The 24,557-nt window shown below is 47.6% G+C and overlaps 1 protein-coding gene across 3 annotated transcripts in view; it reads left to right on the top strand.

The window, feature by feature from the left end:
- The first annotated feature begins 342 nt into the window (after window positions 1-342).
- Window positions 343-24,557, top strand: part of LOC136577249 (uncharacterized) — a 31,876-nt gene continuing 7,661 nt past the window's right edge. The window contains exons 1-3 of one of the 3 annotated variants that reach the window (XM_066577074.1): window positions 343-394; window positions 1,103-1,482; window positions 3,868-3,994. In XM_066577074.1, coding sequence (XP_066433171.1) covers window positions 1,158-1,482; window positions 3,868-3,994 — 452 coding nt within the window. In that variant the 5' untranslated portion in view covers window positions 343-394; window positions 1,103-1,157. Of the gene's footprint in view, window positions 395-1,069; window positions 1,483-3,867; window positions 3,995-24,557 lie in introns of those variants that run through there. The other 2 variants (XM_066577075.1, XM_066577073.1) reach the window with 2 other exon arrangements.

The following is a 24,557-nucleotide window of genomic DNA, read 5'->3' as shown; positions in this document are numbered from 1 at the left end:
ATTCTGTGGACAAATGTTTGAGCTGAACCTATGCCCGTATGACTGGTAAATCATGTGGCATAATACTGCCACTGGAAAATTGAAACCTATCTCAGAACGTTTATCCAGCATGGGCTGACCCACTGCTACTGTTTCTAACACAAGAGGGCGCATAACAAGCAACATGGTCAGGGCGTGCTAAGTAATATGCCATGGGGCGTCACTTAACAGCCAGAGGCTGCAAGAGGACAGCTGAAGTGTGTCCATTCATTTCTGTACAGTACAGCCTGAAAGACTTAGTATAGTCTGGTATACTCTTGTATGTGAAGAACTGGTATCACCTGGAGTTTATTACAATCTCACATGGATTCTAAGGTGGTTTAGATGTGCGATGCACATCTCCTCCCCCAACCAAGTAAGTGGCATTTTCCTGCTACATTTCTAATATGAATTTGGTGAGGCCCCCTGAGCACATTCTGCTTCAAGATGATTGTAGAGCTTTCTTGACTGTTGGGTGTACTTGTGGTGGTGGGGGGGGGGGGGGGGGAGTACCAAAATGTATTTGTTGGATCCCTCAGGGACACCAGGTGAGTTATTTGTTCTCACCCACATTCATTTAGGGAAGAAGGTTTTTCGTGCAGCTCTCTGATGTGCCGTTATTAGCCTGATTTTGTGTGTTTTCTTTCTTAATGATGTTTGCTGGATGTTAAGGGGTTGTTGTCCTGCTGCAGAATACATTTGAAGCCAATCAGACATCTGCTATTTTTGCACAGTCCTGTATATATCTACAGCATGTACAATGCAAACGCATTTAAACTACCAATCAGATGTTCAGATAACTAGTCAATCCTTTAAAATAATTAGGTAACCATTAAAAAAGGATAGAACTGCAGTACAAAATACTGCAAAATGGCGAGTGTCCAGTCCACACTCCTTACAATCCCAGTGTATGCAAGTAAAAGGATCACTCAGACGCTGAAAACTGGCCAGATTTATGAAGTGTTGCTATTGTTGAAAAATGTGTTTTCAGCTTCCTATAAACGCCCTTGTTGAATATAAAAGTGAAAGTATTTCAGCTGTAAAGGCATAAACAAGTACGTGGCTGAAAGCTGATGCCTTATAGCCAAAGACACTGAACATAAAGACAAGAGGGAAGAAGAGAAAACTGCCGATAAGAAATGGACAACGCTGAGCTGCGACAATATATTCTTAACTTCAGCCTGGATGATGGGCCTCACGGCAATCTGGGATACAACCGGGTTCTCCTGCAGCTTTTCGGTCTCACCGGTCATGGGAAATCCTCCTTCATTAACTCCTGTAAGTATATCATTGACGATGGAGAAGAATTCATAGAACATGTTGAGCCTGGACACATTCGGACTGAGGGAGCCAAGACTATGATAAGGAAAGCCTACAAGCTCACCGAGAACATCACCATCGTGGACAACAGGGGCTTCTCTACCATGGACAGCTTTCAGAGAGCAGAAATTTATGCTCAACTGGGTGAGTAAACACTAAAGACATTAATATGAGTACAGAATTGTAAAGTTTACCTTATTACACCCTGCAATGCATTATATGATAGAGGTGACAAGGATAGGATTTGGTGATGGTACATGGAGGAACTATTGACCACAGGTATAAATGATGAATACAGAGAGCCATTTGATGAGAAAACAATATCTAAAATAGAAATTCAGAATTTCCTTATCAGAAGTGGAGATCTTGTCATTTATAGAATACTAGCTTACCCGTCGCACGTTGCTGCGAAGACAGACATACATACATACTTCGTTTTTATATATCTAGATGACGGCAGCAGCGACCACTGAGGTTTTGTAGGCCGCTGCTTCCACCTTCCAGGCTGAATAAAATAGCCGTTGTGTGAGAATCGCTGGGGGGGGGGAGACATTCTTACTGCTGGGAGAATTGCTGGGGGGGGGGGAGACATTCTTACTGCTGGGAGAATTGCTGGGGGGGGATGGGAGACATTCTGACTGCTGGGATAATCGCTGGGGGGGATGGGAGACATTCTGACTGCTGGGAGAATCGCTGGGGGGGGGATCGGAGACATTCTGACTGCTGGGAGAATCGCTGGGGGGGGATGGGAGACATTCTGACTGCTGGGAGAATCGCTGGCGGGGGAGCGGAGGCATGACTGCTGGGAGAATCGTTGGGGGGAGGGGGCATGGTGACTGCCAAGAAAATCTCTGTGGGGGAAGGGGGGCATGATGACTGCCAGGAGAACCGCTGGGGGGGAGCCATTATGACTGCTGGGGGAACCACTTCGGGGGAGGGGGGCATTATTATTGCTGGCGGACAGCTGGGGGTGGCATTGTGACTGCTGGTGGACCACTGGGGGGGGGGGTATTATGACTGCTGGGGGAACCGCTGGGGGGGGGGAGCGGGCATTATTACTGCTGGGGGACCGCTGGGGTATGTCACTCTTATTACTAATGGGGGGAGTGTCACTATTATTACTGCTGTGGGATGTCACTATTATCGCTGGGGTGAAGGTGTCACTATTACCGCTGGGGTATGTGTACATGTGGCAGAAATGGGCAGGGCTCTTTCAGAATAGACCGGGTGCAGATTTTGACTGCTTTTTAGATGCGGAAATGCTGCAGAATTTTCCACAGAAATCTCCGCTGAGGACATTCTGCAGTATTTCCGCGTCCAAAAAGCAGTCAGAATCTGCACCTGGTCTATTCTGAAACAGCCTTGTCCTTTTTAGAACGACGGGGGTAAAATCATACGTTGTGATAAGCCCCGCCCCCTGACGTGTTGGCACTTTGCGATACATAAGTGGGTTTTGGGTTGTAGTTTGGGCACTCGGTCCCTAAAAGGTTCGCCATCACTGGCCTAGTACATGTTTGCCCACTTCCAACTCCAATGGAGACTGACTGTAAATGGCTGGCGTGCTCTAGTATTTATGGTTTCAAGCTGTACGTGTCATTGCATACAGTCTATCTATCTATCTATCTATCTATCTATCTATCTATCTATCTATCAGGGTTATTGCATACAGTCTATCTATCTATCTATCTATCTATCTATCTATGACATCAGGAAATGAGAGAATTAGATTTTGTAGGCCGCTGCTTCCCCCTTGCGGGCTGAATAAAATAGCCGTTGGGTGGAACATACAATTTATCCGGCTGCTGTGGCTTCTTAGGAAGATATCCTAGTACTTGTTTACCCACTTCCAACTCCAATGGTAATTGGCTGGCGTGCTCTAGTGGTTCCAAGCTGTACGTGTCATAATAGAGCCTTAATGACATCACAATGCAGCTTTATAGAACATGTTGGGGCATGTTCAAGGGCGTTCGATGTTGATGACATCAGTGATGACATCACAATAGCAGGTGGCTTACTTATTCGATCTACGTGGGGGGGGCGTAACTTTCGACGACGCTCGCGCGCCATTTATCGTAGGATATTTGTACTATGCCTATAATCTTCCCAGGAGTGTACTTAACAACTTCCCAAAGTTTCATGGCGATCGGATGAATGGTGTAGTAGCGCATAAAGGACAAACAGACACGCAGACACGCAGACACGCACGCACGCAGACAGACATACATTCAATTTTATATATATAGATATAGGGAAAGGTAGCACAGGATAATTCCATAGTATAGGTTGGCATATGCCTAATCAGACTTGTTCCAAAGTCCACACACATAGAAGGCTTAGGTAGCTTTCAAAATCCAAGAGCCTTTTATTGTACCCATGCAAAAGTTCTTACTCATAGTATCAGTGGGGTATCTTATGTTGTTTCTCTTTCCCGTATACATTTGGGAGTTATATCTTTTCACTTTAACCCACAGCCTGGACTAAGAACATAACCAGGACATATTCACCTACTGTGTACTTGACTCTTTACAGGAAACTTCATCCCCGTCGGTGAGGAGGTGACCTGGACGGATAACTACATAGCTATGATGAAAAGGCTGGTAGATGCAGATCTGAACCCAAACACCTCCGACTTCATTGTCCCCATCCTAATATACAGGTAAGGGGGTCACAGATACACAGAGTAATAGGGCCACATCCAGAACCGTAGCTACAGGCTCATGGGCCCGGGTGCAAATGTTCAACATGGGCCCCCACTATATTTCTGTTACAGCCGTCCTGAGGTTCCCACCTTGCTGTCAGGCCAAACCAGGGTTTAGTTGCATTCCTACCTCTCCTGGAGCTGAGAGGTGTGGTAGTGACAAGATTAATGTCAGTCAGCACCTGGTGTTAAGTAGCTCTGCTGCTATTTAAGCAGGGCTAACGGTTACTCCTGTGCTGGTCAATGATTCTCTGCAGTTCCATGTTGGACAGTGACGGAGCAACACAGTGGAAGCTCTGCTGGATAAGCTAAGTTCTTTGCTGTTTTGTTTGGTTTTGTTCTCCTTTTGTTTTGCGCTAGGGCTCCCAGTTAGGGACTGGTCAGTGCCCCAGGTTCGAGTGTGGGCTCGCACTTTTCAGCGCGGTTAGTCTGCCGAGTAGGCAGGGTCCCCTCCCGGGTTAGGGGACGATAGGGAGAGCATTCCCCTTTAGTTTCTGTTTTCCTTTTGCACAGTTGTGCCTTTGATTTATGTTATTGTGGTTGCACGTTCGTGAACGCAACAGATTGACCAGCCCTTACCTACTCAGGGAGATTCTGTGCTGTTACTATGAATCCCCTTGAGGTTTTGTCGCACCAGCTTGGCACGCTGGCTGCGGAGCTCGCTGAGATAAAACAGCGACAAACTGCGCTGCAGGTTCCCAGCAAGGAACCAAAAATTGAGCTACCCGACCGTTTTTCTGGGGACAGGCAGAAATTCGGATCCTTTAGGGATGCCTGTAAGCTCTACTTTAGACTGCGTCCAGTGTCTTCAGGGGACGATGCCCAGAAGGTGGGCATTGTCATGTCCAGACTGCAGGGGGTGCCACAGGCATGGGCTTTTTCATTACCCCCAACGTCTGAGGACTTGGACTCAGTGGATGACTTTTTTGCTGCATTGGGTCTAATCTATGACGACCCAGACAAGATATCGGTGGCTGACGGGAATATCAGACGTTTACGACAGGGAGACTCCTCTGTCGAAGATTATTGTGCTGGGTTTCGACGTTGGGCAGCAGAAACACAGTGGAATGACCCTGCTTTAAAGAGCCAGTTCCATTGGGGTCTATCCAACAAAATCAAGAATGTACTGGTAGGTTATCCAGTACCCCGCAGTCTTGATGAGGCTATGTGTCTGGCTATCAAAGCTGGGAGACGGATCAGGGAGAGACATCAGGAACTCTCCACAGATTCTGGCTTCTTATCAGCAGAGGTGGAGCAGCCCATGCAGTTGGGGTCTCTGGCTGCCAGGGCTAGGAATGGGAACAAAGTACAGTGTAAAGGTTGTTGCTTTTCTTGTAACCGCATTGGTCACATGGCTCAGTGTTGTCCCCGTCATAATTGCCAGCCAGGACTTGATGACTGGGAGATTATTGAGGGGACCCCTCTAGGCCATCAAATTGCCTGGATATCACCCTCCAGACTGGTGCTTCCTGCTGAGATCCTGTCTGATAGTGTGGGCAACCCCATAAGAGTCCTTCTGGATTGTGGAGCTAGTATTAATTTAATACATTGGGAGACGGTCAGACGTTTAGGCTTAGAAATGAAGGCTCTGGAGTCTCCCATCCCAGTATCTGCCATTGATGCCGCTCCGCTATCGCAGAGAAGTCTGAGGTTTTGTGTGCCTAACGTCAGTTTAAAAATTGGGCTGTTCCACATGGAGATTATAACATTATATATCATAGAATCCCTCCCTTCGCAAGTAGTCTTGGGGCTGCCTTGGCTACGTCTACATAACCCGGTGGTAGACTGGGAGAAGGGGGGCATTGTTAAATAAAGCCCTAGGTGTTTGTCTGGTTGCATTTCGGTCGATCGAGCTTCTATTCAGGCAGAAGAGCTGCCGGAAGTCATCGCTGACCTCTCTAATGTGTATTCCCTAGAGGGGCAGACAGATTGCCACCGCTCCGACAGGGGGATTGTGCAATTAAACTCCTCCCTGACCACGAGTTCCCCAGGAGCCGCATATCCCCTCCTGAGAGACTGACGCTCAAAGATTATACCCAAGAGGGTTTTAAGATGGATCCTGAGAGGGTTCAGAAATTGAAGAAGTGTGTTGCTACGGCTCCGGCACCGGGGCAGCTGGATTCTTCTGGGCCTATTATGGCCGAGATCCAGAGATAGTTACGGCGAGCAGTTCAGCGGAGAAAGCGAGTTGCTAACAGTCACCGCCCAGAGGGGCGGAATTCCGTGTTGGAGACTTGGTCTGGTTGTCTACCAGAAATATAAAACTCAAACAATAGTCCGCTAAACTGGGCCCGCGATTTATCAGTCCGTTTAAAATAATTGAGAAGACTAACGCGGTGGCCTTCCGGTTAGAAATTCCCAGGGCGATGAAAATTAACAATGTTTTCCACAAATCTCTGCTCAAAAGATTCATCGATCCTGGGAATGACCCTCCACCCCCGGCTCCTGTGCTAACGTATGGGGAGGAGCAGTTGGTAATAAGTCACATTTTGGACTCCCGTCGAGTCAAAAAATTTCACAGATCAAACCCTGATCGTCCTGATCTTGAGGGTCCTGGGGCCCCTCCTAGAAGGGGAGGTACTGTTGCAGCTGTCCTGAGGTTCCCACCTTGCTGTCAGGCCAAACCAGGGTTTAGTTGCATTCCTACCTCTCCTGGAGCTGAAATGTGTGGTAGTGACAAGATTAATGTCAGTCAGCACCTGGTGTTAAGTAGCTCTGCTGCTATTTAAGCAGGGCTAACGGTTACTCCTGTGCTGGTCAATGATTCTCTGCAGTTCCATGTTGGACAGCGACGGAGCAACACAGTGTGGTGGAAGCTCTGCTGGATAAGCTAAGTTCTTTGCTGTTTTGTTTGGTTTTGTTCTCCTTTTGTTTTGCGCTAGGGCTCCCAGTTAGGGGCTGGTCAGTGGCCCGGGTTCGAGTGTGGGCTCGCACTTTTCAGCGCGGTTAGTCTGCCGAGTAGGCAGGGTCCCCTCCCGGGTTAGGGGATGATAGGGAGAGCATTCCCCTTTAGTTTCTGTTTTCCTTTTGCACAGTTGTGCCTTTGATTTATGTTATTGTGGTTGCACGTTCGTGAACGCAACAATTTCATTCCCTTTTAGATCAGAAATTCTGTATGTGGGTATTCAGTTGAACAACCACAGGAGAAATATATGGCGGACAATATTAGGGAAAGTCATTATTGATAACATAAAAATATGTAAATGGTACACTAAATGTTCTTTATTTAGGACATGTCAAAACCATTAAATCACTGAGCTGCAGCTATAGCCAAACCCCGGGTTCAGCTATAAACTATTAGATGGTCATTAATTGCCAATAAATAAAAAAGTTTCTGCAAAACACACATAATGGAGACAGGTGTACAGCAGGCGGCTCCACGGACACACCGTGGAATCCAAAACTGATTATTCCATGTGGATTTAGCTTATAATACCATAGCAGAAATCTATGGCCTCACACTACCGAATTTCGACTGCATATTATGTGCGCAAATTTTGTGTGAATAATACAGAATGAAAAAATCCATTTGTTTAAATGGGCTCACTGACTTGTCCGTACTTTGCACATGCATTTCAGTCATGTGAAAAAATACATGACATGCTCTCTTTCGTGTGCATTTGCACAGCGCAAGAGCCAATTGAAACCTGCGTATTTACGGAGCATATACACACAAAATTAATGGGATGTTGTGCATATTTATTTGTGTACGCTCTCATACGATCTGTTTGTGCATACAGTTATCCATGGTCGTTGGCAAAACATGCAGGTGTAGGAGCATCTTGGCTGTGCACACATGTGACATATATGTGCAGATAAGCGCCTATGCCAGTGAGAATAAGCCACAAGCCTCAAATTTCTCTGGCATATATTGCCTCAGATTTATCCCCATGAATGGGAATATCCATGCGGGAAATTCTGATGCAGTTCAAATTCTGCAAGTGGATTTTGCCCATCCACGGTGCTAAATTCATGCATGGATCCACAACAAAACATGCAGCAGAAATGCGCACCATAGCTGCAGATTTCTCCATAGTTTTAGAAGGGTGATCCATGTGGAAAAAAATGCTTGGATTGCACTATGTGTACCTACTGTTTGGATTGCTTTGATATTGTCAGAGCCAGCGGTCAAGGGCTGTAATGTTTATACCCACCCTCTCCCAGTATGACACCCAGCTGGGAAAGAGGTGATGGGGGAGAGCAGTGACAGGAGCGTGTTAGCGCCAGAAAGTATGTGAGAGAGTTTCAGGCGCTGTGTAGAAATGTTCCCACTTCCCTGCCAAAGAATAGAGTCAGGGAGTGAGAAAAGCAAGCATCAGATCACACCATTTTGTTGAAGTCTCTATGAGGCTGTCTTGGAGGAGATTCCAGTCCCTAGTAATGTCAGCACTGTGAAGCTCAGTCTTTCTAAAGGAGAACAGGGACAATAAGGCTAGGCTCCACCTAAGTCTGCCCTCAGAGCTCTTTGCTCCCATCTTGGCCATATGTAGAAAAAGAAGCTGTGTCACAGCTCCAAAGAGAGAAAGGGCAGCTGAGCAGCAGTAGCAGCGAGTGCTGCTCAACAGCACACAGGAGAGGACCAGCTGCAGCTATAGTAGACTATTAAGTACCGCAGAGCATTTGGCGTCGGCCATTTAGTACTGTACTGGAGTGCTGTTCCCCAAACTAGGAAAGCAGTACAGGAGGAAGCCATCCGAGCAGCCTGCATGACTAGAGGGATGAAATCAAGGACATATGATCTTCTGGTGAGGATCCAGCAGTCATGGTACGCATTGGCACAGGTGACAAAGTTAGAGGCAGATGTAAGGTGCTTGAAAATGATTTCAGGGAAGCAGGATATTAGCTTAGAGCTAGTACCTCCAAAGTAATAGTTTCTGAAATACTACCTGTACCATGAGGCACACCAGAGAGACAGTGGCAGATTAGGGAGATAGACAATTAGCTGCAGAGTTGGTGTAGGAAGAAAAGGTTTGGGTTTCTGGAGAACTGGGCGGACGTTGCTGTCGGCTACAGGTTCTGTTGTAGTAGGGATGGGCTGCATCTCAATAGGGATGGGCAGCTGTTCTGGGGGAGAGGATGACTAGGAGGTTGGAGGAGTGTTTAAACTAGGAACTGTGGGGGGAGGGCAAAAAGAGTAACGGGGAAAAGAGTGTCGACTTGGGACCAGGTATTTGGAATAGGGGTCCAGTCGGGGGTGGGGTTAATACAGCAAGAACTGGCATGACAATTGGGATGCACATAATATAAAAAATAACCAAAACCTTCTAAACTGTATGGTGACTAATGCTAGAAGTCTGACCAATAAAGTAGACAAACTAGAAGTAATAATGTCTGAGGAAAACTACAGCAAAATGTGAAAAACTGAGACCTGGTCAAATGAAAGCTGTGACTGGGCGGTGAACTTATAGATTTACAGTCTGTTCAGTAGGGATTGTAAAATATGAAAAGGGAGAGGGGTTTGTCTTTATGTAAAATCCTGTTTAAAGTCCACATTAAGGGAAGATATATGGGACAGAGATGAACATGAGTCTCTATGGGTGGAAATACATGAAGTGAAAACCAACAATAAAATCCTCATAGGGGTTTTCAATAGACAACCAAATATAACAGAAGCCACTGAAAATCTATTATTGAAGCAAATGGGGGGTGAGGCAAATCACAATAAGGTAATTATTATGGGGGACTTTAACTATCCGGATATAAACTGGGAAGCCAAAACCTGTGGATCTCATAAAGGTAAACATTTTCTGTCAATTACTAAAGATAATAATTCTACCCAACTAGTACAGGACCGAAATAGAGGGGTGGCCATTTGGGACTTAATACTAACTAGCTAACATGACAGCATAAAAGGGGTCCAGACTGAGGGGCACCTGGAATATAGTGACCATAATATAATATATATCAACTTGTTTTTCAAGAGAGAGGTTTATAGAGCTACAAAAATACAAAACTTTAGGAAGGCCAAGGTCGATCAACTTAGTGATGTCTTAAACCTTATTGACTGGGACAACATTAGAGATGAGCGAGCATACTCGTCCGAGCTTGATGCTCGTTCGAGTATTAGGGTGTTCGAGATGCTCGTTACTCGAGACGAGCACCATGCGTTACTTGAGTCAATTCCATTTCCTTCCCTGCATGTTTAGCACCATTTTCTGGCCAATAGACATGCAGGGAAGGCATTACAACTTCCTCCTGTGACGTGCCAGCCCTATCCCACCCTCCTGCAGTGAGTGGCTGGCGAGATCAAATGACCGCCGAGTATTTAAAGCGGTCTCGCCCGCGGCTCGCCTCAGACACACGCTGGCAGAGATTAGGGAGGGTGCTGCTGCTATAGTGAGAGTGTTGGCATCTGCAAGAACCCCAGCGGTCCTTCTTAGGGCCACATCTGACTGTGTGCATTACTGTTGTGACTGCTGGAAGCAGTTTTGCACAATAGTTTTTTTTTCATCTTGGGCTCTGCAGACTATTGCGTTCTCAGTCTGCAGTCAATTATACAGAGTATAGGGGCAGTACTGGTCAGGCAGGGACAGTTGTAGTGTAGAATCCTGTCCACAAGAACCCTAACGGTCCTTATTAGGGCCACATCTGACCGTGTGCATTACTGTTGTGGCTGCTGGTAGCAGTTTTGCACCCAAAAAATTTTTTTATCATCTCGGGCTGTGCAGGCTATTACAGCTATAGCGTTCTCAGTTTGCAGTCAATTATACAGAGTATAGGGGCAGTACTGGTGAGGCAGGGACAGTGGTAGTGTAGAATCCTGTCTACGAGAACCCCAATGGTCCTTCTTAGGGCTACCTGTGACCGTGTGCATTTTACTGCCTGGCTGCTGGGAGTGGTAGTGCCTCACTATTACCCAGCTGGGCCTTTTTGCAGCCTCGAGTATAATTTTTTTCTGACTGCAGTTTGCGTTACATAACCGCTGTCAGTCTCCAACTGGACGCCAATAATTCCATAATTTTTAACACCGCTCTGTATGTGCCGTCAACTTCACGCACAGCGTGTGGCGACAGCGCCTGATAGAGGGAAAGTCATATACACGCTATATAGCCTGTATTCTTTTTCAAAAATTTTTTTTAAAAAAGATCCTTCTTAGGGCTACCTGTGACCGTGTGCATTTTACTGCGTGGCTGCTGGGAGTTGTAGTAAATCACTATTGCACGGCTAGGCCTGTTTGCAGCCTTCCTTATTCTTTGTTTCTGCCTGGAGTTAGCATTACATAACCGCTGTCAGCGTGAAAGTGTACGCCAATAATTTCATAATTATTCACACCGCTCTGTGTCTGCCATCAACTTCACGCACAGTGTACAGCGACAGCCACTGATAGAGGGAAAGTCATATACACGCTATATAGCCTGTATTCTTTTTCAAAAAAATTTGAATAAAAGCTCCTTCGTTGGGCTACCTGTGACCGTGTGCATTTTACTACCTGGCTGCTGGGAGTTGTAGTGATTCACTATTGCATGGCTAGGCCTGTTTGCAGCCTGCCTTATTCTTTGTTTCTGCCGGAAGGTAGCGTTACATAACTGCTTTCAGCGTGAAAGTGTACGCCAATAATTCCATAATTATTCACACCGCTCTGTGTCTGCCATCAACTTCACGCACAGTGTACGGCCAAAGCCCCTGATAGAGGGAAAGTCATATACACGCTATATAGCCTGTATTCTTTTTCAAAAAAGCTTAAAAAAAAAAAAAAACCTTCTTAGGGCTACCTGTGACCGTGTGCATTTTACTGCCTGGCTGCTGGGAGTTGTAGTGCCTCACTATTACCCAGCTAGGCCTTTCTGCAGCCTTCCTTATTCTTTGTTTCTGCCGGGAGTTTGCATTACATAACGTCAGCATGAAAGTGTACGCCAATAATTGCATAATTATTCACACTGCTCTGTGTCTGCTCTATTCGTAATACACAATGCTGAGGGGTAGGGGTAGGGCTAGAGGACGTGGGCGAGGACCCGGAGGTGCAAGTGAGGGTGTGGGCACAGGCTGAGTTCCTGGTCCAGGTAAATCGCAGCCGGCTGCAGCTGGATTAGGAGAGAGGCAAGTTTCTGGGGTCCCCAGCTTTATATCACGTGGTAGACCTATATTACAAACAAAGCAGTGTGAGCAGGTCCTGTCGTGGATGGCAGAAAATGCATCCAGCAATGTATCGACCACCCAGTCTTCTACGCTGTCCACTGCTGCAACTCTGAATCCTCTCGCTGCTGCTCCTCCTTCCTCCCAGCCTCCTCACTCCATGAAAATGACACATTCTGATGAGCAGACAGACTCTCAAGAACTGTTTTTGGGCCCCTGCCTTGATTGGGAAAAAAAGGTTTCTCTCCCACCTGAGGAGTTTGTTGTGACCGATGCCCAACCTTTGGAAAGTTGCCGGGGTCCGGGGGATGAGGCTGGGGACTTCTCAAGAGCTTTCAGTGGGTAAGGAGGACGATGATGATGAGACACAGTTGTCTGTCTGTGAGGTAGTAGTAAGGGCAGTAAGTCCAAGGGAGGAGCGCACAGAGGATTCGGAGGAAGAGCAGCTGGACGATGAGGTGACTGACCCCACCTGGTTCGCTAAGCCAACTGAGAACAGGTCTTCAGAGGGGGAGGCAGGTGCAGCAGGACAGGTTGGAAGAGGCAGTGGGGTGGCCAGGGGTAGAGGCAGGGCCAGAGCAAAGACTCCCCCAACTGTTTCCCAAAGCACCCCCTCGCGCCAAGCCACCGTGCAGAGGCCTAGTTCTTCAAAGGTGTGGATGTTTTTCAGTGAGAGCGCGGACGACCGACGAACTGTGGTGTGCAACCTGTGTCGCGCCAAGATCAGCCGGGGAGCCACCAGTACCAGCCTCACCACCACCAGCATGCGCAGGCATATGATGGCCAAGCACCCCACAAGGTGGGAAGAAGGCCGTTCACCGCCTCCGGGTCACACCACTGCCTCTACCCCTGTGCCCCAACCTGCGACTTAGATCCAACCCCCCTCTCAGGGCACAGGCACGAGCGCCTCCCGGCCTGCACCCATACTCTCACCTCCGCTGTCCTTGGCCCCATCCAGCAATGTCTCACAGCACAGCGTCCAGCTGTCGCTAGTGCAAGCGTTGGAGCGCAAGCGCAAATACGCCACCACGCACCTGCACGCTCAAGCTTTAAACGTGCACATTGCCAAATTGATCAGCCTGGAGATGCTGCCGTACAGGCTTGTGGAAACGGAGGCTTTCAAAAACATGATGGTGGCGGCGGTCCCACGCTACTCGGTCCCCAGTCGCCACTATTTTTCCCGGTGTGCCGTCCCAGCCCTACACCAGCACATCTCCCGCAACATCAATCGTGCCCTCACCAACGCGGTTACTGGGAAGGCCCACTTAACCACGGACACGTGGACAAGTACTGGCGGGCAGGGCCACTATATCTCCCTGACAGCACATTGGGTGAATTTGGTGGAGGCTGGGACAGAGTCAGAGCCTGGGACCGCTCACGTCCTACCCACACCCAGAATTGCGGGTCCTTCCCCGGTTCGGGTATCTGCGGCGGTCTATGCAACCTCCTCTAAACCCTCCCCCTCCTCCTCCTCCTATGCAACCTCTACCTCTCAATTAAGCAGCACGTCATCAGCAGTCGGTGTGGCGCGGTGCGGCAGCAGAGCGTTGGGCAAATGTCAGCTGGCCGTGCTGAAACTACTAGTCACCTAGGTGACAATAGGCACACGGCCCCCGAGCTGTTGCAGAGTCTGACAGAGCGACCGACCTCTGGCTTTCACTGCTGAGCCTGCAACAGGGCATGGTCGTGTGTGACAACGGCCGTAACCTGGTGGCGGCTCTGCAGCTTGACAGCCTCGCACACGTGCCATGCCTGGCCCACGTCTTCAATCTGGTGGTTCAGCGGTTTCTGAAAACTACCCGCACTTATCTGACCTGCTCGGCAAGGTGCGCCACATCTGCGCACATTTCCGCAAGTCCACCACGGACGCTGCCACCCTGAGGACCCTGCAACATCGGTTTAATCTGCCAGAGCACCGACTGCTGTGCGACGTGCCCACACAGTGGAATTCTACGCTGCACATGTTGGCCAGGCTGTATGAGCAGCGTAGAGCAATAGTGGAATACCAACTCCAACATGGGCGGCGGAGTGGGAGTCAGCCTCCTCAATTCTTTACCGAGGAGTGGGCCTGGATGGCAGATATCTACCAGGTCCTTGGAAACTTTGAGGAGTCTACCCAGATGGTGAGCGACGATGCTGCAATCATTAGCGTCACCATTCCTCTGCTATGCCTGCTGAGAAGTTTGCTGCAAAGCATAAAGGCTGACGCTTTGTGGTCGTAACAGTAGATGGGGGAAGAGAGTATATCGCTTGATAGTCAGAGCACCCTCATGTCTATATCTCAGCGCGTTTTGGAGGAGGAGGAGGGGGAGGAGCAGGAGGAGGAGGGGGAACAGACAGCTGGGCCCACTGCTGAGGGTACCCATGCTGCTTGCCTCTCATCCATTCAGCGTGTATGGCCTGAGGAGGAGGAGGATCCCGAAAGTACTCTTCCTAGTGAGGACAGCGATGTGTTGCGTACTGGTACCCTGGCACACATGGCTGACTTCATGTTAGGCTGCCTTTCTCGTGACCCTAGTGTTAGACGCATTCTGGCCACTACGGATTACTGGGTGTACACCCTTCTCGATCCACGGTATAAGGAGAACCTTTCCACTCTCATTCCCGAAGAGGAAAGGGGTTTGAGAGTGATTCAATACCACAGGGCCCTGGTGGACAAACTGATGGTAAACTTCCCATCTGACAGCGCTAGTGGCAGAAGGCGCAGTTCCGAGGGCCAAGTAGCAGGGGAGGCGCGGAGATCAGGCAGCATGTTCAGTGCAGGCAGGGGAACACTCTCCAAGACCTTTGCCAGCTTTATAGCTCCCCAGCAAGACTGTGTCACCACTCCCCAGTCAAGGCAGAGTCGGAAGGAGCACTGTAAAAAGATGGTGAGGGAGTACGTAGCCGATCGTACCACCGTCCTCTGATACCTCTGCTCCATACAACTACTGGGTGTCAAAGCTGGACACATGGCACGAACGTGCACTGTATGCCCTGGAGGTGCTTGCTTGCCCTGCCGCTAGCGTCTTGTCAGAGAGGGTGTTTAGTGCAGCTGGGGGAATCATCAATAACAAGCGTACCCGCCTGTCAACTGCCAGTGCCAACATGCTTACAGTCATAAAGATGAACAAAGCCTGGATTTCCCCTGACTTCTCTTCTCCACCGGCGAAGAGCAGCGGAACCTAAAGAATCTTTTTGCTGCAACCGCAGATAAAAGCACTCTTCTCTATCACCGGGAAAACGGGGCAGTTACTTTTGTCAATCTGTCTCTGACATTAGTCCTCCTCCTGCTACTCCTCCTCCAGAAACAACATGTCATTGTGCTGAACGGCCAATTTTTCAGCGGCCCAAAAGGCTCATCTACATCTATGTTTCAGAGGTTGGCCTATATTATTACTACAGAAATTTTTCTGGGGTCTGCCTGCCTATACTTCTGCTACAAGAAAGTTACAAGGGTCTGCCTATACTGCTGCCACTTACATGTTACAGGGGTCTGCCTATACTGCTGCCACTTGAATGTTACAGGGGTCTGCCTATACTTCTGCCATGTAAATGTTACAGGGGTCTGCTTATACTGCTGCCACAAGGATGTTACTGGGGTCTGCCTATACTTCTGCTAATTCAAGAAAGAAATGGTGGAGGCAGCAGTTGATGCAAAAAGTAGAGAGATTTTTATTCCTCCCTCACAGAGAAACCGACGTTTCGACCCTTGTATAAGTGGGTCTTTGTCAAGTATACAACAACATACAACATGGAACATATATATAGTGAAGAGCATACAGACTTAACCAATAACAGAGTGTTAATTAAAATCATTTGCATCTAATCCACCTGTGTCTATTCACCTGCAATCTGTGTCCCATAATGGCGGGTGGTCTGCAGACTATCGCGTCTTGTATTTGCTATTTGTGCATGTCCAGAAGCCATAGTAATCCTGGGTATCATGTGTAAGACGGGTACTTTGCGCCGCACAATATCCAGTTCAATTCGAATATCTGATTCTCACACTTCTAGAGTTTGTCCTAAACCACAGTTATTTTGTGTTCAGAGGGAGATTTTATAGGTAGTGCAAGGGGACCGACATGGGAGCCAATATGGCACCGACTTATGCAAACATCTACATGCGTGATTTTGAGGACACGCATGTTTACACGTCGGCATATTGGCCCCTGGCGGTCTCCTGGCTTCGGTATATAGATGATATCTTTTTGGCATGGACTGGAACTGTTGAGGAACTGCATGCTTTTCACAACGAGCTCAATAGCATACGTCTGGAGCTCCAGGTCACGCTAAAATTTTCCACCGCCAGTATTGAGTTTTTGGATGTCTGTATAATCAAGACCACACAAGGTTTTAAGACAGATTTATTTACAAAAACCACTGACCGTAATAATTTACTAGCTTATAACAGCTTCCACCCTCAGAGAACAGTGGACTCGCTCCCACGGAGCCAGTTCATAAGAGTCAAACGTATAAGTGACGATGAGTTTGTGGAGGCTCGGCTCACACAAATGTGTGAGAAATTTTTGGAACGTGGTTACCCGAAGGATTTAGTTGTCAGCAAGATGCATGAGGTCAAATTGACTTCAAGGGAAACTATACAACAAAAAACTTTTTTGCCGGCAAAGATGGGCAATTCCCCATGTTTAAATTGTTCCAGTTGTGCCAATATCATCAAAGGCGATAAATGTTACCATTCTCAAACGGGTGAATGTTACCGAATTAAGGAATGTTATACGTGCCAGTCATCACATGTGGTATATTTATTATCTTGCCCATGTGGCCTTCAGTACGTAGGTCAGACGATACAGGAGATCAGGAGTAGGGTATCTAGTCATAAAAGTTCCATTCGTACAAAAAAATTGGATCTCCCTATAGCGCACCATTTTTTTGACTTGGGCCACGCAGTGAGCCAATTAAGATTTCGTGTGATAGATTCCGTACCTGAATTAAATAGAGGGGGAGACAGAGTGAAATTGCTTCTTAAAAAAGAGTTACGATGGATATACACACTCAATATCATGACTCCAAGAGGTTTGAATCACGAGTACAATACTACCCTGTTCTGCTGACAAATCGTGCCTCTATGCTTCGGATTCCATAACTGGATATGTTTTTATAGTGTTTGATTATGTGTCACTTATACTTTTTTCATTTGCTCATTCACAGGTCACGTGGATTGTCGTCTGGACTGGGATTCATTCATGGAGAGTATCATACTCATCCCTTGACCCCTTATATATGTATTTTGGGGATTATGCATATTGTAAACGCATTGATTGAGAAATGTGAATTGATATCTATATCCCTGTATCCCGATAGTGATACATTTGTTGTTTTTTTTAAAAAAAAAAAAAACAAAAAAAACAAAAAGGGGGCTCACATGTTATGGGGCAAAATTGGAGTGGATACTCTCCTAGAATCTCAGATATTCAGTATACTGTACCTGCATTATAATTCATGTCTTGGTATTTACCTTTAACATAATGTATTACATAGACTGTATATAGATGTTTTTCACCGCTGGGGCATGGTATAGTAATCCTTGCCTTGATATTCGATGTGGGAACAGAAATGCTGTAGTAACATATAAGACAAGGCATTGACTTTATGTTCCATCCTTCTGACATATTCCAGCCCACAGAAGGTAATAGGGGCGGAGTTAATAATATAATGATGACGCTGTGGAGAGCCAGTCATGTGAATGGTCACGTGACCGCAGCTCACCGTGACGTGATGATGTCATCGCGTCACGACGTCCGCCCCAGCGTGTGCATTGGAGGACTCTGCTGTGATCCAGACCCCACGGATGGGGCAGAGTCAATACTGTGAGGCGGAGCAAACATGTCATGCTGGGCACATGACAGTCACATGATACCCAGGATTACTATGGCTTCTGGACATGCACAAATAGCAAATACAAGACGCGATAGTCTGCAGACCACCCGCCATTATGGGACACAGATTACAGGTGAATAGACAGGTGGATTAGATGCAAATGATTTTAATTAACACTCTGTTATTGGCTAAGTCTGTATGCTCTTCACTATATATATGTTCCATGTTGCATGTTTTTGTATACTTGACAAAGACCCACTTATACAAGGGTCGAAACGTCGGTTTCTCTGTGTGGGAGGAATAAAAATCTCTCTACTTTTTGCATCAACTGCTGCCTCCACCATTTCTTTCTTGGAATATGCATTGACGGTCTGAATTGGATCCTGACTGAAAGCAGGCGTGCAGGTTCCCTGTCTTATCTAGGTGAGAGGAAAGGATTGTGCTGCTGACCACCATTTTGTGTGCTATACTTCTGCTAATGAAATATTACTGGTGTCTGTCTGTACTGTTACTACAGAAATGTTACTGGGGTCTCCTTAGACTTCTGCAACATAACTGTTACTGGGGTCAGCTTATACCTTTGCTACAGAAATATTACAGGGGTCTGTGTATACCATGGGTGCACTAAGTCTTCCCATCGCGGTGTTCTACCTATCTGGCCCCAAAAAACCCCCAGACTGACTGGGGCATGGAGTGTGGGCCGAAGCCAACATATATTTTCTCTCACGTAACCTCAGCTATCCGGGGCACTGCAATGGGATTTCGTTATGTACCGTCTGTGGGTTCCTTCTAGCCATCCATGCTGCGGGTGCACACAGACTTGCCATAGCGGAGTTGTACCTGCCTGGTACTTTTAAAAAACCCAGACTGACTAGGGCATGGAGTGTGGGCCGCAGCCAACATGTATTTTCTCTAACGTAACCTCAGCTATCCGGGGCACTGCAATGGGATTTATTTATGTAACGTCTGTGGGTTCCTGGGAGCCATCCATGCTGTGGGTGCACACAGACTTCCCATTGGGGTGTTTTACCTGTCTGTCCCCAAAACACTGACAGACTTGGGTAGGGTGCAGAGTGCATATGGTTTACCCCTTGCATTGTCGATGAGGTATCCGACACCCAAACAGAATGAGTAGTGTGTGGACACATAGATTCCCCATTGCTATGTCACTCGCAACACCTTGGGCCACACAAGGTGTTTGCTGGGACAGAGGCTGACCCAGGGCCCGCTCACATACTTCCCACACTGAGTATTGCTGCATTGTGGAGATGTGTAGAAGTGCTGGGCTGGCAGCGGAGTCCCCTTTATGCCCACGTTTGCAGCTCCTGACGGAGGTGGCACAGGATTGGAATGAAGATCAAACATCTATCTATTCTCAACAGCATTGTGGGCTATCGCCCTGCCCCTTTCAAAGAGGGTCGCTGCTTGGCCCTGCCAACCCTCTACAGTGTGTGCCTCCGGTTTCTCCTCATGGCAGACGCACTTATAAGTAGACATGAGGGTGGTTTGGCTATGAAGCCAGCGTGTGGACTGAGGGCTGCGCAGGGACACTTTTGTGTGCACTGCGGACACAGGGTCGTGCGTGGGGGGTTGGGCAGCATGTAACCCAGGAGAAGAGGCAGCGGTGTGTCCCGCAGGCAGTGATTGTGCTAGGTTGGAGGTAGTGTGGTGCTTAGCTAAGGTGTGCCTTGCTAATGAGGCTTTGTCCGAAGTAAAAATTGTTAGGGGGGGGGGGGGGGGGTGGCACTCTTGCCGCTATTGTGGCTTAATAGTGGGAACTGGGAGCCAGAGATGCAACCCTGCATGTTGCCCCTCGCCTGCCCTATCCGTTTCTCTGTCGTTTCCATCACTTTCGTAGTTTTTCCAGATTTTCACAAATGAAAACCTTAACGGAGCATGAGTCATATACAAAAATGCTCGAGTCGCCCATTGACTTGAATGGGGTTCGTTACTCGAAACGAACCCTCGAGCATCGCGGAAAGCTCGACTCGAGCAACCAGCACCCGAGCATTTTGGTGCTCGCTCATCTCTAGACAACATCCTAAAAAATAAAAGTACAAGCAATAAATGGGAAATGTTTAAAATTACTGACTCTGAGAGGTTCATACTTTACAGAAATTAAAAACTTAGTAATGTAGCTTAATTAAGATGTAAAGGGGCAATAAACAGCAAAAAGAAAGTGTTTAACACCTTAATGTATAATGGAAACAAAGGTTTTGTACCGTGTTAGCCAGTAGAGCAAAATGTGATTGTTCTCAGCAAGAGAAACTACATAATCTTGTAGATATGATACCTTTTAATGGCTAACAAAAATACATGAAACCTCTCGGGTTCTTCGTCAGGCTAAAAATGGAATAGATCTGAAGAGGCATGAATATTTATACACACTTATAACATACATACTTATGACAAGGCACAGACATGGATGTGATTGGTTTGCACTTAAAGGGGTTGTCCCACGGCAGCAAGTGGGGTTATACACTTCTGTATGGCCATATTAATGCACTTTGTAATATACATCGTGCATTAAATATGAGCCATACAGAAGTTATTCACTTACCTGCTCCGTTGCTGGCGTCCCCGTCGCCATGGTGCCGTCTAATTTCAGCATCTAATCGCCCGATTAAACGCTCTTGCGCAGATGGGTCTTTTCCCTTCGGCTCGGTCCGGCAGCAGCGGCGTTCTGGCTCCGCCCCCTTGTACGCGTCATCGCGTAGCTCCGCCCCGTCATATGTGCCGATTTCAGCCTCCTGATTCGCTGGAATCGGCACATTGACGGGGGCGGAGCTACGCGATGATGCGTACAAGGGGGCAGAGCCAGAACGCCGCTGCTGCCGAACCGAGCCGAAGGGAAAAGACCCATCTGCGCAAGCGCGTCTAATCGGGCGATTAGACGCTGAAATTAGACGGCACCATGGCGACGGGGACGCCAGCAACAGAGCAGGTAAGTGAATAACTTCTGTATGGCTCATATTTAATGCACGATGTATATTACAAAGGGCATTAATATGGCCATACAGAAGTGCATAACTCCACTTGCTATCGCGGGACAACCCCTTTAAAAGGAATTCTGCAACAGAAAACAAACTTTTTTTTGTCTAGGCACTGATAACAAAGTGAAAGTTTTATGGTGCCTGAATTACTGTTGGGGGGGGGGGGGGTTGTCCTGCCAGGAATGCTACAAGAGGTACACAAACAGTTTTAACTAGACACTGATAAGGGATTATATGTTTATGGTCCCTGAATTACTGTGGATGGGAAGTTTTCACCAGGCCAGCAGTCTTATCTGTGCAATAAATGTCTCACACCTCCCATTCACGCATAAATCCTGGGGAACAATTTAACCCAGTATTCAGCATGTCAAAAGTTGTTATCAATTTATATTCCCAAATTTTTCTATGGCTTGCAACTTGAAACCACCCTTCAATATAAAAACTCTCATATCCCCTATGTCACATGTGTCAAACAGAAGACCCGTGTACCGAATCCGTCCCGCTGCCTTGTTTCCTGTGGCCGTGCGGGCGCTGCTCACCACTGAAGCGATTACTAGCTGGGGTGCCGCGGCTCCCCACTGGTAATCGCGCTGCTGCCACTGATCCCGGCGCACAGTGACGTCAGTGTGCAGCCAGGATCCTCCTCCCCGAGTCCCCTGCTCATTAGTTCCGCAGGAGAGGACTCTGGGAGGAAGTGTGCCGGGCTACACACTGACTACAGTGTGCGCCGGGCTCAGGCAAGCAGAGAGGTAGCGACGCTGACAGCAGGGAGGAGGTAAGTATATGGGTTGGGGAGCTGCTTATTACTCGGGTGGGTGGGAGGGGGCTGCCTATTACTGGGGAGGGGCTGCCTATTACTAGGGGGGTGGGGCTGCTTATTACTGGGGGGTGGGGCTGCTTATTACTGGGGGGTGGGGCTGCCTATTACTAGGGGGGCGGGCTGCTTATTACTAGGGCGGGCTGCTTATTACGGGGGGGTGGGGCTGCTTATTACTGGGGGGTGGGGCTGCTTATTACTGGGGGGTGGGGCTGCTTATTACTGGGGGTTGGGCCTGCTTATTACTGTGGAGGGGGCTGCTTATTACTGTGGAGGGGGCTGGTTATTACTTGGGGGAGGCTGCTTATTACTGAGGGGTGGGGGCTGCCTATTAGTGGGAGGGCTCCCTATTACTGGGGGAGGGGCTGACTATTACTAGGGTGGGGCTTCTTTTTACTAGGGTGGGGCTGCTTATTACTGGGGGCGGAGGGCTGCTTATTACTGGGGGTAGGCGGGCTGCTTATTACTGTGGGGGGCTGTTAATTACTGGGGGGGTCTGGTTATTACTGTGGAGGGGGCTGCTTATTACTGGGGGGAGGGCTGCTTATTACTGAGGGGTGGGGGCTTCCTATTACTGGGGGGGGGGCTGCCTATTACTGTGGCAAAAAGGAGGCAAAACAGCAGAGAGAGGAAAGAAAACAAGAACAGAAAGGAAGATAAAGGAAGAGAAGAGAAAAAAAAAGTTTGAGGGAGGAAAATGAAGTGGGGATAAAGGGTGAATGAGGAGGAATGCGCAAATGTTATTTAATAAGTATTGTTAACTCCCAGTTCATGTAGGGCAGGGGTCCCCAACTCCAGTCCTCAGGGACCACCAACAGGTCATGTTTTCAGGATATCCTATGGTAGGAACACCTGTAGCAATGTCTGAGGCACTGATGATAATTACATCACCTGTGCAACACTGAGGAAATCCTGAAAACATGACCTGTTGGTGGTCCCTGAGGACTGGAGTTGGGGAACACTGATGTAGGATGAGCTCAAAGCCGCTCCAAGGCCTCGGCGGGTGAATGCACAATTATTAATTTGCCATCCGCCATAATCCTCAGACGTGCCAGATATGCCATTGACTCTGGGATGTTCCTGGATTTTAACTTTTTCATAAACTCCATAAATGTAGCTCTCTGGAATTCAGCCAAAAAGTCTGAATATTAAGATGGTAGCGCCATTGTATTTGATGAGCTTTTTAGTTGGGCTTGCATATAATAGTGACTTGATCATGGCAATTAAGCAGCCTGTCCAACAGAGGACGGGGGATGGGCCTCAGGCACAGGTGGCTTTGTGGTAACCCGATGTACCCTCTCCACTGTGAACGTAGAGGAAAAAACACCATCCCCCAATGTTGATTTGAGCCATTACTCCAAAAATATTTTGGGGTGTGAGCCTTCTACTTTTTCTGGAAGGCCAATGATGCATATATTACACCATTTTCAAGATTATCCAACTTTTTAAATTGCAGTATGGACTGTGGTGGAAAGAAGATTCAGTTATCCTTGTGGTGCAAACATAATTGGGTATGTGTAGCGCTCCATCTTGTATCCATACAGCCATGAACATTTACTGTATAAATTATAAGGATTGTATATCTGAGTCTTATAGACTTGCTGGAGACCATGTTAGTATCAGCACATAGTGTCACCATTGTCTTGTAATTCCACCACCATTGTCTATAGAGTCTTGTGATCTATTGTCTAATTGATCATGAAAATCTGTCATCATTGTCTTAAGACTTAACTGGGGCCTTATGTATACTTAGAGCTTGGGGCTGCCATTGTTTTGTTTGTCTGATCTGGTTAATGGTCAATTCGGATTGTGGCCTTTTTCCAACAAACAACTCTATGCATTGATGTTTGCGATGCAAATATTCAAACAATAGATCATACTAGTATAAAGGGCAGGAGAGGGTTTTGGGGCTTTAGAAGCATTTTGGACCTGTGATGGGGAATTCCCTTTCACAGTGTCATTCCCAAGAGGCCCCCTGCTCTCTGACTTTTTGCCATTGCTTCTTAGGATGTTGCACAAAGCAGATAAGTATACCTAAGGCTTAGTGCTGTGAGTATTGATGTAACCACTGTAAAAGAATTGTTTGCAAAGCATATATGCAATATCACCTATTTTTATGTCATTGTTTTATTTTTTTATCATTTATTCGTTTACACTAATAAATTGTGTTCTATCAACCCACTTGTCCTTCTTTAAAGCCATATCCGAACTTGTTGTTTGCCAGTTGGCAAAACAATCCTCAACCGCAGAGACGCGTTCTTCCATTTTGCTCATCCGCCCCCTCATATTACGCACATCTTGTCTGAACAGGTTGATCTATTTTTCTCTATTTTTCCTGTCAGTGAGGATTTGTAAGTATTTATGGCCTCCAGGTGTTGCTGTAGAGAAAGTCCAGGTTCTTGCTTTAGTTCAGTGTCGTAATTCCTATTCTTTGTCTGCGCGGTTCGTGTCGAGCGCGGGGTGAGATCAGGAGCATCTGTGCAAGCAAAGTCTTAACTTTTCTGCTGCAGATTGATTTTTTTTGGCACGAGTACTCATGGTGCCAATGAAGCAGCGGGCAAACCACATACAAAATACAAACAGTTAAAGGGGTTGTCCCGCGCCGAAACGGGTTTTTTTTTTTTTTAACCCCCCCCCCCGTTCGGCGCGAGACAACCCCGATGCAGGGGTTAAAAAAACAACCCCCACAGCGCTTACCTGAATCCCGGCGGTCCGGCGTCTTCATACTCACCTGCTGAAGATGGCCGCCGGGATCCTCTGTCTCCATGGACCGCAGGGCTTCTGTGCGGTCCATTGCCGATTCCAGCCTCCTGATTGG

This window comes from Eleutherodactylus coqui, chromosome 8, assembly GCF_035609145.1.
Source record: "Eleutherodactylus coqui strain aEleCoq1 chromosome 8, aEleCoq1.hap1, whole genome shotgun sequence".
NCBI classification, from domain to species: domain Eukaryota; kingdom Metazoa; phylum Chordata; class Amphibia; order Anura; family Eleutherodactylidae; genus Eleutherodactylus; species Eleutherodactylus coqui.
The sequence above is the reverse complement of the archived record's forward strand: the minus strand, read 5'-3'. Positions and strand labels throughout refer to the sequence as shown.